Source organism: Phlebotomus argentipes, unplaced genomic scaffold (assembly GCF_947086385.1).
Source record: "Phlebotomus argentipes unplaced genomic scaffold, Phlebotomus argentipes genome assembly scaffold_4, whole genome shotgun sequence".
Taxonomy (NCBI): Eukaryota; Metazoa; Arthropoda; class Insecta; order Diptera; family Psychodidae; genus Phlebotomus; species Phlebotomus argentipes.
The window spans coordinates 12,712,838-12,728,154 of NW_026776174.1; the positions used below are offsets into that span (position 1 = coordinate 12,712,838).

Genomic DNA, 15,317 nt, shown 5'->3' on the forward strand with positions numbered 1-15,317 from the left:
GGTTTGCTAAGCCTGATGGTGACATACATTCTTAGCAAATACACTTTAAGTTTCCTGTGCTGAAGGAATTGTACAATGCGAGATTAAAGAGGTTTTCTCGGCTTCTGGAAGCGTCTGAAAGTTGTCAGATTAAGACTAAAATCATTGATATGATATGTAAAAATTGGAAAAGAGAATTTCCCGGGTTGTAGCGCATATGAGTGTAGTCGTTAAGCCCCACTTCACACTAATTGCCGCGTGATTTCCTCTGAGTGCGTGGGTGAGGCTCTCAATGGCGGACCGTCTAATAAAAAGCAAATCAGACACGCCGTGGAATCATCCCGGGGAACAAATAATGAATTTGGACTCTCTCTCTCTGTGTCCTCGTTGACGACATTGTGGAGGGAAACAAAGGCGTGTTCATGAGCATTTTTTTCCCTCCGAAAACACCCCTCCTGAGCCAGATGAAAGATCTTTTGTGTCCCTCTCGGACGTCTCCTCTCCTTTCTTGCTTTCGTGCGTCCTTCTGCCGCCCCGCGAAAGGCGGCGGGTGGCTTTAGTCCTTCGGTGGGTGGAGGGATGAATAATGATGGGAAAATTTGCAAAAGCTATACAGTGAAATCGCGAGGGTGTGGCGGTGCGATCGGTGTGCTTGCGGGGTGGCGGAATTTGAACTTAATATTTTGATGTACTTCAAGCGCTCTGGGGGTTGTTTTTGCATACGGATTTATTTTCCCACCCAGAGTCGCTCACGGCGCGATTCCGGATGGTTCGCCACATCGTGGGATAAACATGGGTATCTGGAGATCCGCGCACAGCTTCCAACATAGTTTAATTGAGATTACAGCCGGGGAAGTATACGCAAAAACATGCCGTATTACGCGAACACATGCCGTACATAATAATGCAGTGGCGCGCGCGAATCAACATGAACTCTTCTGTGGCGTGTCACGTCACCGCCATGCACATCTCATAAATCTATTTATAACGTAATGCATATTATCTCAACAATGGCCCGTGGCCAGTGCCTTAAATGTCCGTGATCACCCCCCGGAACGTCCACAAGGACGATTCAATGGTGAATTTTGATTAGGATTTGTTTCGTTTCGGCTTGCCGCAAAATGGTTCGGTTTATCGTTTATATTGAAACATGGGCGGTTGCGGTCATAACCGAGTAAAAGGGCGAATATTTCGCCCATCCCATTGATTGAACACGCAGAGCCTCTGTATAAATTTATCAGCCCAGTCTAAACAGAGCGCGCACTTTTCAGACACTCTGGGCTAAATGGGTTTTCAGAAAATGAACAACAGCGTGACAAAACGCTGAGACTCTTTTGTCACGTGTTCGCGCAAAGTTCAGCCAATCGAGGATTTTTCAAATTGCATTTCGCTCATGGTGTAATCGCATTTCAAAGCACCGCACGATAAATCCCGCTCTGAAGGGAGAAAGAACTTGAGATGATGGTGCAAAAACCAATAGCAATAACACTCTCGTGCATCGATTAAATAGCACGGAATTCATTGCCATCGGAAATCACCAATAAAATGCGGGTGTTGAAGCTCAAAGTGTAGCACTTTCTCCACAAGACTTTTATGATGAAGATATTTGGATTTTCATTTGCGCTGCGTTGAGAACTGAATGGCTCGCATTTATTTCACCCTTAAAAAGCGATAAAACGTGCAATTTAAATCACTTAACAGCCCCATCAGTCGCGAGCAATGGGAGAAATTGGAGCGCGCACTGCACGTTATTCCTTCACCCATCGATCATATACATATAATGCAGTCCTGTAAATCCTCCATTTAGCACTGTTGTTTATGACCTGAGCGTAATCAATTGGGTCATCTCGCGTGCAACTTTGTTGCGAGAAGTGCTGTGGCAAAATGCCTCTCAAAATGTGATTTCGTGGAGTGAAATTAAATGGTGAAATTTTCATGATGTCTCCTTACGACAATTCTTATCCCAAAAACAGCCTAGATGAATATTTCACCATCCACTGTTTTTCGAGGGCAAAATCAGACTTCCCGCCACACTGGGAAACAATGTAGGTGAAAGTGGGAAAAAGACCCACATTCGACTGTCCCAGCTTCTGTGTTTTTTGGGCACTTGGAAGCAGAGGCGAGAAAAAAATTCAAATTGCTATGCAAATCGGATTTGGAGAGGAATGTTGTTTGCATTCACCCCCAAAGGCTCTCCACAGAGTGTGTGTGTGTACTTGAAATACTCAATCCACCATATAACTAATGTACATTGGGTGTGAACTATCTTTGCTTTTATGCAAAAGACAACAAAAAGAATGGCAGCCCCAGCACTTACGGCGCAAGAGGAGAGAAGCGTGTGAGAAAAAATCTCTGTGTGATATAAACAAGAAGTAAATCCACGTTTCTCTCCCTCTCAATCCACGGAGGATTGCCTCTGTGGAGCTTCCCAACGTTCAGCCACCCTGTAGTCATTCTCGAGGGGCGGATAATTGCATTGCAGGAGCGCTCCAGCGGACGAGGAGTGGGAATAAATTAAATTATTTGCCCACAATGCTCTTCAGAGTCGCATAAATCAATAATGTTGCCTCTGTGAGGATTTTTAAAATTAACCCTTCAAAGAATTTAATTGTGTTTGATACACACTGGAAGTGAAGACTGCTCATCCCACTTCTGACACCATTTCCTCATAGGATCTCTGCGCGAAATTGAAACCCAACTTGCAGTCTTTACGAGCAGAGCCTATTTAAATTCGTTACAGCAAAGCTTTGTGCGTAGAATTCGCAAATTGCAAACATGCATAATATCTCAATTGGAATATATGTAAACACTTTGATATATAGGATCAGTTACTCCTGAAGCGCAATTTGTAGTTTTCGATTAATTATCACGAGCACCTTTAATATAAATCAATTGTCATTTGCAATATGTATGTGCAGCTTAAGGCCAAGTGTGAGGCTCTTAAGTCTAGGCTTTCAATGGTCTCTTTGATCATCCCAGATTTCGTTCATTATCTTCACACTTCATCATTAAGTGCACAGGATTATCTGGATGCAAAATCTCCTGGAAATCCCCATTCAAACCACGTTTGTGGTATTTTCGCACACGACAATGTGGAAAAAGGGACTCAAATGACTGTCTCAAACGTCTAGTGTTCAGTGAAGAGTAGGAAAAAATTTATTTGTGCGCCCCTGGATGTTGTGTGGTTTCATTACACAGAGTAAATTGAGAGTTTTTATGCCTTTGCAGGAGAGTTTAAAAATATTTTATCCACTCAGGCAGGATATGTGAAATCCACCGTGCAGAAATGAAAGAATTATTCAGTAGGGATAGCATTCTGTTTGTGCACAGAATGCAACTGCAACACTTGAGAGGCGACAGAGTGTGTGTGTAAACTACACATTTTGTGTGTCTTTTGCATCGAAATTGCGGGAGTGACACGATCAGAGGCAACCAATGTGCATATAAAAGTAAATTGGCTTCCTTATCGTTCTTGCAAGAGTCTTCCAGGTAAATTGCTCACAAACATGAGCTTGACTCGCGTTGTGTTCCTCCGGGGCTTTTTCCCCACATCCGTTTTGTGCAATATGAAAAATGATCCGATAGATTTTTTCAAGAAATTGAACACTCACTCTCGATGTTGTTCTATATTTATTATCGCAGGGAATTTTTTTTCTCTACCCTTTTATCGATGAAATGTGCTTGTTTTCACACACAAACTCTCTCTCTTGATATTTTTAATCACACTCGCTGGAGCCATAAAAGCCATGAATGGGAATAACACAAGCCCTGTTGACAATCACCTCGATGCCATTTTATTGAATTATTTTTCAATTTTGACCACAATTCCCCACTCAGACTGCAAAATAGTTTCATTTCAATTTTTGCAAGTGCACCTTCAGGACTCTCATCGGTGAATGCGATGTAATGAAAATCGCACCGAGACGTGATATTTTCGCAATGAATAATATAAAGTGGCGCGCACAAAGCCGTGAAGTGCAGGTAATTTTCACATATTGTTCTCGAGTGTCATTAAAATTCCACGGATGCACGTATTACAGAGTTATGCTGTAATGAAAAACTTTTGAGGAGATTTGCAGGAATTGCTGCAAAGCGCGGAGAGTGTGTCAAAGAGAAAGGGTGGCAAGTCTGCTGATGACAATAAAAGGAGGCGAAAGATACTGGACAAATTAATCCTTAGCTCTGCAATTCGAGTCTGTGCTGGTCTTGTGTGAAATTTATATTATTATTTTCCACTAATTACCAGGTGCTTTGAAGCTGATCTTCCACGTGAGCGCGTGATTGGACGGGTGATTAAATTCTTTCTGGTTAATTAGAGGCCACATACTCAATTGCTATGAGGGTGGGAAGTGGAGGCGATTCAGCCTGCTCTGTGCCCTTCCGATCGTTGGTGTCGATGGCGGGAAAATCCCCTCAATGACCAGCAAAGCCGAGACATAAGAATGTGTGACGTGATTGATTTTGCGTTGATCGCATTCAAATTGACCTGCCCTAAGCCCGAATTGATTAATATAGTTGACACAGTGGTAAGACAGCGCATTGGCCCGAGAGTGGTGTCTTTTATTGATTAATAGCCCCTTCAGTCGCCTCATGCCAGCGCCTGGGGACTCGTCGCAGACGAAGCGAGCTGTATGGTGAGTAATTTGAAATGTATGGCTGTTCTTTGGCAGCGCATGAATAGCTGTGATAAGGGTCATGTTATCTTTCTGGCCAGAAAATTCATCCCTCCCCCGCACAGACGCATGCACAGCCCAAGAGAATGTGTCAATTTGCCAATGCTGGGAAGACACCATGCGAATATACCTTTTGCCATTGTGACACACTCATTGTGACATATTACCCCACAAGTAATTATGAATTTGAGTTGAGATTCGCCTTAAGTCCCCTCCAATATTACCAACATTTATTAAGGGGCTTATACTTGTCTTTTTGCCATCAGATTATGGTACAAGTCCCAAGGATATTGCCACTATGATTAACCGAGCCAGCATATTAATTATCTTCATTGGGACAAATGGGGGCGTGTGGCAAGTTGACACAGACGCGATATATAGTGTATAGCTCTCTGCCATTTTCTCACATGTGTGTATAATTTGAAATCCGGCGTGCGTGCTAACTATCTTCCGATATTCTCGATTTCCCACCCTATGTACACACCGACCGCAACATTTAGTCTTCACCCACACGAATCCACGTGCCCCGTTCGCACCGAGGGTCGGAGGCTTTTCAGCGAGCTTAAAGACATATAGTTTTCACATGTTCAATTTATCAGCACTGTAACTGCAGAGCTGCGGCGCCATAGCGTCTAGATAGAGACTCTATGAGAGCATTTAACTCGGGGAAGAAACTCCCACTCGACGAGAGTTCATCAGCATAAAAGAAATGACTGTGCAAGCGCTTTAAGCTCTCTGTTAGGGAAAAAATCACCCAACATTTTGCAAGAGCATATGCGAAAATTTACAACTCCTTCCGCAACAGATGGCAAATTTGCCGGGGAAAAAACAACAAGAGGTTGAGGGGTGCGATGGAGAATTTTGATAAATTCCATAATAATTCCGTATATTTTTCGGCGCAGTCTCGCCAGCGCACTTGCGACAACTTTTTGCATTGGCGACATTGTGAGCAACAATGGCCCAGCCGTTGGCAAATGCACTCTCACCCTTGCGTCTCGATGGATCTAAAATTGGATTACGTCGGATGGTGCTAAAAATCTAATAAAGTCCCCACTGTCGGTGGGATTTTTTTGCCCACGCCGCAGGGTGTTATCGTTTCAGATTTGATGTTCACATACAAGGTCTGAAGCGTTTTATGGAGTGTGCGGCGCTAGTTGCGAGGGTGGGTGGCTTCATCAGGCGAGTTGGTGAGCTTTTTTTCAAATTAGGATTCAGCGTGTCAGTCTATTTTAATTATTGTGCATTGTTGGCAGACTCAGTAAAATCAATTATAATAACAAATGGCTTGATACAACCGAAACTAAAAGGATTACGCTTCTCAGCTCATTCTGATGAGATGCTATTTTTTGTGGCATCCTTGATAACGCCATGGTTAGAAAAAGTTTTTCCCGTCATGCACCATCATCATCAAGTGGGGAGAAGTATCCCAGGATTTTCATGCACTGGGCGAGAGATCTCAAATTAAATTTAACTCTACAACCGTCCAATGAGACTGACGTTGTTTGGCCTTTAATGCAATTTAATTGTTGGAAAACTTACACAGTACATGAAGCGCGACTTGACTGCTGGCAGGCTGGCCAACACCATTTCTTGCCTGAAAAAAAGTGCATTCATTATTCCTCAGTCATGCTCTCTCCCTTCCTCTCCCGCCGACGCTTAATCTCCCATGCATCACATGCATTAATCTCCATAAGAGATGAATTTTTCATAAAATAAAACACCCTAAAGCTCACCTGACAAATATAAATGCCACTTTTGTGTCGGTCCATGTTCTCAATGGATAAGATTGGTGAGAAAAGTCGCTCTTCACCTGAAAAATTAGGCATTACAGTCTAAGATGTGCAGATTCTGCAGAGATTTTCGCTAGATTAGAGATTTCTTCTAAGAGTGACGAGAGAGTCCAATTAATTACCTCTTTCTCAACTATTTTGTGAGAAATTTTGTGAGGAACACAATACAGTGTTAATTTGCATCTCTAATCTAGTAAAATTCTAAAATCATTCCACAATTCTGAGCGAAAATTTTTACCTCACCCAGAAGTGTAAAAGACATTTTTCTTGCTCACCATTTGGCAGAACGTTGTTCTTTCGGGTCCAGGTGATGTTTGGACTGGGATTTCCCGACGCTGAGCACTCGATTCTCACGGAAGCGCCCTTCTTCACCTGCAAGTGCGGCCCCGAACTTATGTGATTGATCTTTGGCGGAACTGCAAATTAATCGGATAAATTGCTACACTTACAAATTGATTTCTATATCGTGTCGTGCAACTTTTGCAGGACTTTCTTCCGTCCAAGAAGTTCGTGCGTCTTTTTTTTCTCGGAAGAGTGGGCGGGGGAGATGTGAGAGAAATGCTGTACAACAGCACATTTTTTCCGTGAGTGTCCTTTTAGCTCCTGAGACGGAGGGACTTTTCGACAAGTCTCACTTGCAGCACATGTAAGTTAATTGCTCAACAGTGTACCAAAGAATGGGGTGAAGTCCTCCAATTTGTCCAGAACATTTTCTGAGATTGCCAATAAATGTTCGATTTCGCATTAACTGGACTGGCCATTGTTACTCACTTGTATGTGAAAAGTTCTGAACCAACTTTTAATTCCACTTATTTCAGCTATTCTGTGCTGTTTCGGGGACATTGTCGGATTAAAATCATGGACTGCCAGCGCGCACAACTTGCAAGAGATGGAGAGGGTCAGCGATGTGGGGTGAGGCGGCTGGAAATGGGCTTAAAAGTCGTCTTGTTTGAATTTGAAAATTCTGCACAAAACAAACTCTGTGTTATGAGATTGGCAAACAAGCCGTAAGTCACACAGCGTCTGGTGATTTTCTTGTTTGTTAGGCAAATTATTTCGCCGGAATTCACGGTCGAATAAATAATGAGTTATTTGCCCTTCGTCGGACACCCCAAACCGCCCTACTCGCTGTGGAGAACTACACATCAGACACTGTATTGGAGGCATGCGAAAGTTCAAAGAAAACTAATAAATGCCTGACGACTTGTACAACATAAAGTTTGGCACAGAGTCGATATATCAATATGCTGTGCTGTCGCATTTTCTTCACTTCAACATGTCACACGCTCGTGTTGAGTGAGTATGGCGAAACTCCCGGAAATACACCGTCTTCTGCAGGGTGATTTTTGAGGGTTTTTCCAGATGATCGTTTGCGGCAGGACGTCAAATGTGCCTGTGTCATGCTCACTGAGCGGCGTGGGAACGCGAAGAGAGTTGTGGAGCACTTTGGCGACGGAGAGCTTTCGATGGCACGAAGCAGGAAATCATGTGTTGGAATTCATAAAATCCTCAATTGAAAGTTGGTGGAAGTGTGCGGTTGGAATTTCGCTTGGCATCCACTCTTTGATAAGAACACCACTGAATTGGTACTCGATTTCTCTCGAGTGTACTTTGAACTTTAAAGCTGCTTTTGTGGTAAATTTACATCGAGAGCACGACTGCCAAATCAAAGATCCATTTAACTCACACCACTCCGTCCTTCCCAGAGCGTAAACTTTAATTTCATCCCCCATTGGTGGGGTGCAAAAAGAGAGTAGTTCCTCTGAGTAACCAATTTCTCACTCCTGCCACTTCGCCCAATCGATAATTGAAGAAATGCTCGAGCAAATGTCCGAAGAGAGAATATTTCAAGTGACGTGGAAATTTTGCATTTCCACCCAATCAGTTTTTGAGGGAGGAAAGCGCTCTTGTGCAGCGGCTTTTGTACATTGCAATGTGAGACACAAAAGCTTCTCCATGATCTTTTTTTGCGCACTGTGCATTACACAAAGATGTGATTTCTCTCAATGCGCAAAGCATTGAGGCGAATCATGGAGAAAAGACGATTATCATGACAATTGGGTTGAGAATGGAATAGCAATTCTTCTTGGGCGCTAGAAGATGCGGCGCACGGAGAATTTTTGGGGTTGTCATGTAATTTGCATATAGTGAATCTTACCTAGAATTTCCACGGTGTGTGTAATTTCCCTTGGATTGAGAGTTGCTATTTGACATATGTAATCACCGCCGTCTTGTGGCACTGCGTCTCTAATTTGCAAGGAAAATCCATTAACTAATCGCACCCGTGGGTCCGGAGTCACTTTGACTGTGCCGGCAGACAGAATGGCAATCCCTCGCTTCCAGGCCACAATGTAGTTTTCTGTGTGTAGATTTTCCAGAGCATGAGAAAATGTCATTCAGTGCTAAATTCTCTGTGCTGAAAATTGCATGTTACACATTTTCTATCTTCTCCAAAGGCACATCACAACAACGCCCCAAAAAGACCATCTCCGGACGAAGATGCTTTCACGTGATGATTTTGCCAGTGCAATTTCCCTAAAGACAAAATTTATACCGCCTTTTTGGCGCATCTTAGGCTTGCATGGCAAGCGTCATGCCTTCAATCTCACCACGAAGCGGCGCTTTTGCAAACACAGTTGGAAAATGCTAAGCTCATGCGATTATGTAAACCCATTAGCACCGCACTTATAATTTTGAGGGCACATTTTGTCAAATATGCCCATAAATCAGATCATTTTCACAGTTTACAATGGCTATATGTTTTTCTATGTAAACAGGACTTTTTGACTAGTTGAATAAATAAAATAACATCTCTTCATTGAGTACAAATATGTGTATATGTAGATCACATTCAACTGTCCTCGGTAAAAATTCATAAAAATTCCTCACTGTAAAAACCTTTTCAATTTATGCTGGTCAATATTAACATTTTGAAATAGTGATTGTGATGCACCTGAGAAAATATGCAGAAAATTCCTCTCACCTGTATTTGATACTTGGCACGGCAGCTGAATTGTTTCGCCGGCGACAAATTTGAAAGTTTCCGATCTGCTGATGAACATGGGTTCTTTGGACGAGGATTGAGCACGAGCATCTGCAAGGGAGACAAAGTGTCCACATGAGCTAGGATGTAATTAAATTGCCTCTCCACCCGGGAAACTTCCTCACAGTTTAAAGGGCGCAGAGTTTGCGAAGGGCGGAAAGGAAGTGTTGTTCCGAAAATAGTAAACTAATTTATCGGTTAAGTTTATTTAATTTCAGCAAATGACTCTCTTGCCGAGCGCAAAGTGCTTCTGACACTTCTCCTGACAGGATTACGACTTTCTCTCGCCTGATCAAATCGCACGGACCGATTGGCAGCACACCAACTTGCTGGCAATCAACTCTGACATCTGCTCAAATGAGTGCCTCTGTCGTCGTTTCCTGAGCTTCCGTCTTCCCCACTGTTTTTTTCTGCTCTTTACAACGCATCCCATTCTTACCACACACACACGGCTTTCCTCTCCAGGGGAAGTCGACTTGTGATGAGATGGCTAAAGAGGAAATCGTTAAATTATACTTGAAGGAGTAAGCATTTTCCCTTTATTTTCCCTCCACCATTTCATTTTGCCGCCTCTTTGAGTGAAAATTCTTGATTTCCACCCTTCGTGCGCACTCTGTACCATTTTTTTTTAACACACATCATACATGTATTTATTCGCTCTTTCGCCCTCGGTGCTCCCCATTCAACCCACAGGACACTCTCGAGTGGCGTGAGCGAAAATAAACCCCGAGGAAAGTGCGAGTGATGCGAAGATGGAGCATTGTAAGTGAAATATTGGCACAGAAGTCGGCGGGTGAGGAAATTCCAGAGGGTGAAAGAAAGGGGGATAATATCCAAGGAAAATATTTGACATTCTACTCTTGCATTACTCAAATATTCCCATCTCCCGGTGGCGATACTTCACATTTCAGCCCCACCAAACATGATGGCATTTTGAGAAGTTCGCGCACTGCAAGTTCAATATTTTCTATTATTTCACTCGCATCTCAATTGAAAGGCGAGTTGTGGATAATGGAAAGAAAATTGGATGGAAGCTGCAGTCTTGTCGCCTCTCCTCGGAGAGTTGTTAATTTAACTCATTTCCGCGCGAAGGCGTTAGAAAGTGAATTAATTGATTAATTAAGCATCCTCTCAAGTGGCTGCGTTGCGGCAATGAATAGTGATGCAACTATGCAAGCGTCTCGCAACCAGGATTGCGGGGAGTTTTTTTTTACACTTAATCCTTCGAAAATAACTCAACAGCTAATTAAAAAGAGAGTAGGATTATGCCTTATGCACGTCTTGAGCGCTTAAGCGCGCTAAGCTCTCACAAATTAAGCTTTGTCAGCAAATTTGCAGAAAAATCGTAACACTTCCCATCCTATTAAGGAATGACATCCGCACGGTCTTGAGAAAATATTGTGACGCTAAAGTGATTTTGAGACTTCATTTCTTGAGCAACTCCATGTCATTCCTTCATCAACTATTATATACTCTCAGCTGTGCGGTTTTGGCATGAAAGAATGGCGCGGACGAGGTGCAGAAAAAAGGGAGAAAAGACGGAGCTCTATCTGAATTCATGCGAAATTGAATAATGCGGAGACGTCGAGACGAAGGAAAAGAGATGAAATTCGTAAATGCTTCCGGGAAATTTAATTTTCCTGTTGCGTCTCTATGGATTTTTGATATAAGGAAATTCCCCCTTCCACGCGCCCACAAATCGAAATCAATCGAGCGAATTATTTAGTTTAAATTGGATGATTTGATGGTGTGCCGAGATTAAAGGGATCAAAAGTTTCACATTCTCTCCGACTTGCAACAACCCCGAGGAAGATCATCCATTTGAATTAAAAGGGATGTGAGACAATGGCGCTCCTGCCTTTGTCCTCGGCCAGGATGTCGATTTCCCACCCTTAAGATAATAAATTGATTTTAATTTTGTCCCACAGCGTTTCACCGCTCGCAGTGAATAAAAAGTCCCTCTCGATTTGTACAAGAAAACACACGCACAAATGACTTGACCTCAATTTCCTCTTCCTCTCTATGCGATGGCACAGGAAAATTTATTAAAAGTTTTTCAATTATGTAAATTCAAAGTTACCTGTCGCTCTGTCCCAATTTGGCTCCGCCCGAAATATTGCTTCTCTCATCGCAAATAATGGACATGATCTCAAATTTTCAGATTCATTTTCATCAATCAACCCCCCATCCCCTCGCCAAGGGCTGCTGAATTGTCGGAAAGCCACATCATTTTTCTGTCTCACTCTAAATTACATTAATATTTCTCACCCAAACCACCCAAGTCCGCTGGAGAGAGCGCTTTCCGCGTGGGCGAGAAAAGGGAGATAATTGGCGAGAATTCAGCACATAAATTTCTGGGCCGGGAAATCAGGGAGAGTTATACACTGAGGAAAAATCATGGTGCAACTTTAGCACTTCATCTGAAATTGGAATTGTTTTATAGACTCATTTTTATGGTTGTTTATGGCGCGCGATGGTACAAAATGAGTCAGATTGCAGATGAAAAAAGTCGTGTAAAAGTGCTCAGAAGTGGATAAATTTATGATACGCTCTTCATGTAATGCAAGACTGCGCAATATAGTTACTTGTTTTGAGTGTTGTAAAAGTCTTGTTTCACCAAATCCATTTATGGTGGGTGAATAGCAGAAGAATGGACTCTATTTGTTAGCGATATAATTAAACGCGGAGATATTCGCGCGATATTTGAAAGAGATTCAAATAAAACTTCCCCTCTCAATTGCGCTTCTGCTGGAACGGATAAATTATAATGTGCAGAATTCCTTGCAATTCATTTGAATGAGAAATTGCAGTTGAATACGATCGTAATTTCTGAATAAATTGCACAAAAGGCAGTAATTTCAGCCATTTATCCACCCCTCCGAGTCCGGCTTGTCCTGTGCTCTGACTTCTTCGCAATCGCAAGACGCCGTGGAGCATCTTTTGTGTATTGGAATGTGTGTTCTGGCTGGAAGTCACTCGAGAGTCCATGGGTGGAAATTAATGGGAAAGCTACGTAAAAGGTGGAAAATTCTCAAGGCAGAGAGCATGCAGACGAGGAAAAACACCCCCGAGGAGAAAGGCAAGGAGAGGCGTGTCAAATGTGAATCTTTTCATGGTAGCATTTTTTACCATTCCTCCGGAGCTGCACACTCCTTTCTGAGTGTTATTAAAAGTACGGGCAACAAAGCAAGTCCATTTTCCATCCTCCGACACACTCTTGATGGCTTCTAATGGCTCATAGGAACATTGTTGGCGCTCCGTCCACCCTCAACCCCCGGACCGCCCACTGGAATTAACCCGTTATCGTACAACCCCCGCCCGCCGCCCGTCCGCACCCAGCGACGTGTCCTACATCGTGCACAGCAAGGTGAATTTCTCGCCATAAGCGCCTCGTGTAATTAACAGTTTAATGAGTTCCACAGCGCAGCTCCCCATTTCCACCCACCTGCAACTCTGACCCACGGATATGCACTCAAGAGAAACTACGCACCGGAACGTCACCGGCTGACAGCCATTGAATGTGGGGTGTGCTTATGCAGGGTCATAAAGAATTAAAAGACTTTTAATCAGTTGTGGTATCATTAAGGGGACTTGCGACGTGTCGCTCACGATAGCGGACAAAACAAAGGTTGCGCCATTGGTGTGGGAGGATCGTTAGCTTTGAGGTGTGGGAAGTGACGGGAGCACAAAGCAAATCCCGGATCGTTCAATTCCCGGCCGCGTTAATCTAATTACGTGTGCGGTTTCTCTGAGTGCATCATTACAGATATGTTTTGAGAGTGTGTAAATAAGTTTTCACCCCCACACTGGAAATTCCTGTGAGCTATCAAAAGCGCAAATCGGGGCTAAATTGCACACTATATTTTACGATAAGTCATTGAACGAAATCTGAACATAAAAAAGAACGAGGTTTTCTGAGGTTGTCTAAACATTATAAGACAATTTAATAGTTTACAGAATTGTCTGTAAGTTTAATGTAAGACATCAATTGTATTGTGTCTGTTGCAGCTGTACTTATTTACTCTGAAGCCACTGTAGCTCTACTCTTCCCCACCGAATCAATCTCGCGAGACCGTGTGTGCAGTAATTAATGTGTGAAAATTTTTAACACGCCCTCCTCATCAATAATTTAATCGCGCACCCCTAAAAATGTCCAATCTCTCCACTCCCATGGCTTTCAATTCATTAATGTGTATCCTTGGCGGAGCCGCAGAGTGGATGCCAACTGAGATGGACGGTTGAGTGTGGCTAATATTTAATTCAGCGCAGCTATGATTTATGCAGAAATTGCAAATTGATGCTGTATCGAATATTGGTGGCGTTCACCTGTGAAAGAAGTGTATTACATGTTTTGCCGCATGTTCCGATGGAATTTAGAGTGCTGCTCTGTCGTATTTTTTGCCAATTAACCCACACTAGGCTATGCAGAAAGGAAATGCATAAACTTTAAAAGCTGTCACACTATACATATAATCCCTCACGCATAAATATTACTGGGGCAAATGAAAAATCATTCATCCCTTGTCAATTTTTAATCAAATGTCACGTTCCACAGTCATGGTATTCATTTAATGCTGGGACGTCCACCTAAACCCACCCCAAAGCCACTATGGTGAACTTCTGCCAGGGTTGCGGAGTGTGAAAAATGTGATGGAGTCAAAAATGGCAGCATCAACTGAAGAATTTCATATTTTTGCACAAAATCAATCAAAATTTTAATATCAAACGTGAGAGTACGTGATTTTATTCCAGCTCCAGCTCTCGAGCGAATGTCTTGTGCAACTTTAATGTTGACATCCGTCTTTATTTCATAAAATTGTGCCATTTTTCATCTGTGCGCCAAGTCAGACCATCGAATTTCATCATCTTCAATCTCACTCTATCAATTTTCCTCTGCCGTCACCCTTTCGCATGTTCCAAAACCCTTTAAACCACATTATTGCTTTTTCCCATACATTTTTTCCCGATCCCCTTTCCAACTCTACGTGTTCAATTTTGCAACATTTCCGCCTCCGGAGAGATTTGCAGATTCCTTTCCCCATTCATTTGATCTGTAGAAGGAGCATTTTCTCTCATTTCATCCAGATAATACACAAACTAAGAGATCAAGCCTTTTAAGTTAGAAGTCCAGTGTTGAAAATTATTCAGCAAAATTAAAATTGACGCTGATGAACGACATTAGTCTGCACTGCTATTGCGCATCAAGTTGAGACACACCGGCCATAATTGGCATTGATGGACAAACCAGACGGGCAAAGAGAGCCCTTCAGCTCCTAACTCCTAACAGGTGCTCGTGCGAAGTGGCAAAAATTCAGCGCATGAGAAGAGCAAAGTTTCAAGTGCGAAGGAACTCGTGTGACCTTTAAATTTGAATTTTCAACCCACCCTCTGCAGAAGGTGTCACCGTTCTTGCCATGTTCAATGGACGAATTATTGTTTTCACTCCCCTTCTCCAAATTATCCATGTGGGATTTGCGAAAAATCTCTCGACACGTTCACACTGTGCGAAAATCATGTGGGAGTGCTTGTGAAAACTTTCCTCCGCAATCACTTGCAGCGCCATTGAATTGGGTGATTTCTTTCCAATTGCTCCCAAACGATGGATTTTCCACACAAATCATCTTCATACGATGGGACATTTGCAAGGGAATGTTGCTCAAGTCGGCAAATTGTAGTTCACCCCAAACCCTAAACATGGCATTTCTTTCCACAAGATTATTATAGTGGGTTATGCGATATCTTCACTTTTGTCATATCTCTGGAGACTCAACGAGAGTCAATGGGATAGAGAATGGCGAATAATGTGCGAAAATTGAAATTGGCATTTGAAAA

At 42.8% G+C, this 15,317-nt stretch overlaps 1 protein-coding gene across 2 annotated transcripts in view; it reads right to left on the reverse strand.

The window, feature by feature from the left end:
- Positions 1-15,317, reverse strand: part of LOC132258689 (limbic system-associated membrane protein-like) — a 93,942-nt gene that overhangs the window by 16,237 nt on the left and 62,388 nt on the right. For both annotated transcript variants that reach the window (XM_059756112.1, XM_059756113.1), the window contains exons 3-7: positions 9,426-9,536; positions 8,601-8,801; positions 6,718-6,858; positions 6,386-6,462; positions 6,192-6,246 (exon numbers count right to left, since the gene is read on the reverse strand). In XM_059756112.1, coding sequence (XP_059612095.1) covers positions 6,192-6,246; positions 6,386-6,462; positions 6,718-6,858; positions 8,601-8,801; positions 9,426-9,536 — 585 coding nt within the window. The remainder of the gene's footprint in view (positions 1-6,191; positions 6,247-6,385; positions 6,463-6,717; positions 6,859-8,600; positions 8,802-9,425; positions 9,537-15,317) is intronic.